Source organism: Cucurbita moschata, unplaced genomic scaffold (genome assembly GCF_002738365.1).
Source record: "Cucurbita moschata cultivar Rifu unplaced genomic scaffold, Cmos_1.0 Cmo_Scf00018, whole genome shotgun sequence".
Lineage (NCBI taxonomy): Eukaryota > Viridiplantae > Streptophyta > Magnoliopsida > Cucurbitales > Cucurbitaceae > Cucurbita > Cucurbita moschata.
The window spans coordinates 1,221,928-1,226,613 of record NW_019268534.1 but is presented as its reverse complement, the minus strand read 5'-3'; the positions used below and the strand labels follow the sequence as shown (position 1 = coordinate 1,226,613).

The following is a 4,686-nucleotide window of genomic DNA, read 5'->3' as shown; positions in this document are numbered from 1 at the left end:
TTTTTTTTTTTTTTTTTTTTTTTTTTTTTTTTTTTTTTTTACTGTTTTACGTTCACATTATGGTACTCTATAATGTGTTTTTACATCAGGTGTTCATGTAACTTTTTTTAACTTCGCCTTCAGATATGAGAGTTGGGATGATCCGGAGGTTCCAAAATTTCACTATGGTTCTCATTATTCTAGTGCTGGAATTGTCCTCTTTTATCTGCTACGGCTCCCACCATTTAGTGCAGAGAATCAAAAGCTTCAAGGTGGGCAGTTTGATCATGCTGATCGTCTTTTCAACAGCGTTAGAGATACTTGGTTAAGCGCAGCTGGAAAGGGAAACACATCAGACGTGAAGGAGCTCATCCCAGAATTCTTTTACATGCCCGAGTTCTTCGAAAATAGGTTCAATCTTGACTTGGGAGAGAAACAATCTGGAGAAAAGGTTTCTACACTTTTTTTATTTGTTATTCTTCGTATCTAATATCTTTTTTGCTTACTTCTATGGCATACCCTTAAAAGTTGCTGACATATTATAGTCTATCACTGGATTGGTGGGGGTTTGGCTGTGTGTGATGATGGGGAAGGAGTTGGAGCAATAAATTGTTAATTCAAAATGCTTCCAGCGACAAAAGTAGAAACAAAACTGAACCAAAACCAACCGCTGTGATAAGCAACTATTTTACAATCTTAAGATTCATCCCTTCTCCACCACATTGTTTATCATTGGACATGGTTTTTTTGCTAGGTTGGTGACGTTGTCTTACCTCCATGGGCCAATGGCAGTGCTAAGGAGTTCATCAGGAAACATAGAGAAGCATTGGAGTCTGACTTCGTTTCGGAAAATTTGCATCATTGGATAGACCTCATCTTTGGATGTAAACAGAGAGGGAAGGTGGGTTTTGATGTTGAGAGCCTTCACTCTTCAATCCATGTCATTGTTTAGTTTTTTACAGTAAAAACGACATCGAACTATTAAGCAGTCTCGAAGTTTAACTGTGTTACAACACTGCACTTCAGCAGTTGGGCATGTCACTTTATCTTCACCTCTGTTAACAGGAAAATTTCTTAACTGTTGGATGTTTTGCATTTGACAGGCAGCAGAGGAAGCTACCAATGTTTTCTACCATTACACATATGAGGGGAGCGTGGATATAGATTCAGTGACTGATCCTGCAATGAAAGCCTCCATTTTAGCACAGATTAATCACTTTGGGCAGACACCCAAACAACTTTTCCTTAAGCCCCATGTCAAAAGGCGGGGTGACAGAAAGTTTCCTCATCCACTCAAGCATTCTAATCTCCTTGTCCCTCATGAAATTCGTAAGAGTTTGTCATGTGTAACCCAGATTGTCACTTTAAATGAGAAAGTTCTTGTGGCAGGATCCAATACGTTGCTTAAACCAAGATCATATACCAAGTATGTTGCATGGGGATTCCCAGACCGAAGCTTGAGATTTTTGAGCTATGATCAGGACAGACTCCTATCTACCCATGAAAATCTTCACGAGGGTAACCAAATTCAGTGTGCTGGGGTTAGTCACGATGGCCGTATTCTGGTAACAGGGGCCGATGACGGGCTGGTTTGGGTTTGGAGAATTACCAAACACGCGCCCCGTCTCGTTAGAAAATTGCAGTTGGAGAAGGCATTTTCTGCTCACACTGCAAAAATAACATGCCTTTACGTTAGTCAGCCTTACATGCTGATCGCCAGTGGATCAGATGATTGCACTGTCATTATATGGGATCTGAGCTCCCTGGTCTTTGTCAGGCAGCTTCCTAAGTTCCCAACTGCTGTCTCCGCAATTTTTGTTAACGACTTAACTGGGGAGGTTGTGACTGCAGCTGGAATTCTGCTTGCAGTTTGGAGCATCAATGGGGATTGCCTTGCAATGGTTAATACGTCCCAGTTGCCCTCGGATTCCATTTTTTCAATAACGAGCAGTACGTTTTCTGATTGGATGAATACAAATTGGTATGCAACGGGTCATCAGAGTGGTGCGGTGAAGGTGTGGCAAAAGGTTCATTACTCCAATCCTGCCTCCTCTCAGGTAAAATCTACTGGTAGTAGCATGGTTGGTCTGAATCTCGACAATAAGGTACCAGAGTATCGATTGATTCTTCACAAGGTACTGAAATTTCACAAGCATCCAGTGACTGCGCTTCACCTAACAAGTGACTTAAAGCAGTTACTAAGTGGTGATTCCAGTGGCCATGTTGTTTCATGGACATTGCCAGGTGAGAGCTTGAAAGCAGCTGCATTGAATAAGTGAAATGACAATCAGGCATAGTGAAAATATCTCAAACTTTCAAGTTGATATTTGATCTACTCTTCTTGGACAACCTCGTCGACGGTCTTGTCATTGTCGTCCTTGTCTGCATGATCAAATACAATGTCAGATGTAAAATGACCGCAGGGCTGGCCAGGCGGTGAACACGACGACGACATCACACACTAACATCTGAGACATGAAGAACATAATATCATGAATGTTACTACTGAAATTGATGAAGAAGAGTATGAAGCAGGTGGTGTATTTGGGAGCAGGCTGTAGGATTGTGTGGTTGGACATGGTTTGTTGTATTTTCGGGGCGAAATTTAGGAGCGTTCTCGGATTTTGAGCTAGAATGTTAGATTTTGCCCTTAGTGTTTTTGGGTGTAAATAGGTATTGATTGAGTGAGAGGGTATGAGTATGTTGTTATGAAAGTGTATATAGGAGAGATGTGGGCTGTGAGCCTGATATGGCTCAGCATTGTCGGTCTGTGTTATGGCCCTCATTGTATGCATTTTGGTTACAAGTTCTCTTGGTATGCTGCAATGGAACACTCCGTTTCTTTTATCAATTGTCATCAAATATGCAAGTTTAGATACAACATATTCTATATCGCCTATGGCCTTTATGGTAGAAATCATGACCCGACCAAAAATGATTAAAAATACTCAACAAGTGACCCTATTATTGGGGTCGAGAAATGCAAGCATATACAACATCTAACCTGACTAACTTTGGACTATACTTTCAACTCTAGTATAATGGATGCATGGTACTTCTCAAACGCCACAATATAATAGCACAATATAATAGCACTGTACAACCATCAAACCAGAGACCAAAGCTAGGCTCGACACATAAACAAAGAGATCTATATACCAGTCATGAGCAGAACGTGCAATCACCTACCGCTCTCTCAAACCTTTTAATAGCCCCTTCGAGATGGACGAATTGAACAAGGAACTATATGAGTACGATGCGAGAAAATTCCGAGAGAGGAGAAAGGAAATTTTAGACAGTAACTTTGGTATTATAAAATTTTAATTGAATATTGGAGAGCATGGAGTTAAGCAAACTTTTTCTTTTTCTTTTTCCCTTTCTCTTTTTACACTTTTTATTATATTGTTTTATCTTATTCTTTTGTTGGCTGATGGCCACGATCTTACAAAACCATCCAACAACAACAAGACAAAAACCCTTTTCTTTTTGTTCTTTTTTTCTAATTTTCTTTATTCTAAATTTTAATTTCAATTCTTAATCAGTTTCTCAATTTTTTAGAAAATAATCATTATATATTTTATATACCTAATTTACACTTACCTAAGCTTAAGGGAAAAAAAAAATCATTTTTTACAATAAATTTGGTAAGTTTGTATCAATTATTTTAATTTTATCAACTTACACATCAAATTTGAATAAATATATCAATTTACATCAATACTTATTCAAATTTGAGGTTTAATTAATGAAACTGAAATCCACGGTTGAAATTCATTAAATTTACCAAAATTAAAGTAAAAATCAATGAAAATGAAAGTTATGGATTATATTTGATATAACCTATCTAGTTTAGAATAAAAAATTTTAAAAAATTATTATATAAAATTTTAACGACTAAATAAAAATACACAGTAAATATATTTATTTTTCTAAAATTTAAACAACAAATAGATAATTTCACAGATTTAAGCCTTAAAACTTAAATTTAATCTTGATATTTTAATTAAAATCTATCATTAAAAAAAAAAAACTAACACAAACTGCTTAAAATATTTTATTATACTAAAAAAAAGAATCGATATTAAAAAAAAAAACATTATTTTAAAAAAAATATTAGTTAAACATCACCATCACTCAACTTAAAATATTTGGTAACAATTATTGATACTTTAAATTTCCATAAAATTACAATTAAAACTTTTGTAATTCAATTTCAACAGCATTATTAAATGAAAAAGAAAATGTTTATTACCTTACTTCGCATTGAATCGAAGGCTCGCTCCCCTTGTGCCAATGGAAACCCTAATATGAACATATATATATATATATATCTCTTCTTTATTTTTCTTTTTAGTTTTTTTTTTCTTTTCTTAAAATTTCTAAATTTGGCTACGACTTTTTTTAGGGTAAAAATTCCCGATCAAAGAAACATACAAATTCCCAAAAACCCATACCAATCTAATTTTCTGAATTAATTCAATACAATAACAGAAAAAAAGAACAATGATGGAATTAAAAATTAGGGTTACCAAAAATTAAGAGAAGAATCGTGATACCATGAGCAGCTGAAGCTACCACTATGATCCGATTCCGATGGACCGTTGTCGGAGGGCGGCGGAGGGTTCAGATTCAGATCATGCTGGCAGCTTTAACTGCTAGTGGCGCACGGCGGAGAGAGAGAGAGAGAGAGAGAGAGAGAGAGAGAGA

At 36.2% G+C, this 4,686-nt stretch overlaps 1 protein-coding gene across 2 annotated transcripts in view; it reads left to right on the top strand.

Moving 5' to 3' along the window:
- LOC111456408 (protein SPIRRIG-like) overlaps window positions 1-2,855 on the top strand; it is a 22,080-nt gene extending 19,225 nt beyond the window's left edge. For both annotated transcript variants that reach the window (XM_023098256.1, XM_023098257.1), the window contains 3 exons: window positions 124-430; window positions 734-880; window positions 1,083-2,855. In XM_023098256.1, coding sequence (XP_022954024.1) covers window positions 124-430; window positions 734-880; window positions 1,083-2,258 — 1,630 coding nt within the window. In that variant the 3' untranslated portion in view covers window positions 2,259-2,855. The remainder of the gene's footprint in view (window positions 1-123; window positions 431-733; window positions 881-1,082) is intronic.
- Window positions 2,856-4,686: the final 1,831 nt, after the last annotated feature.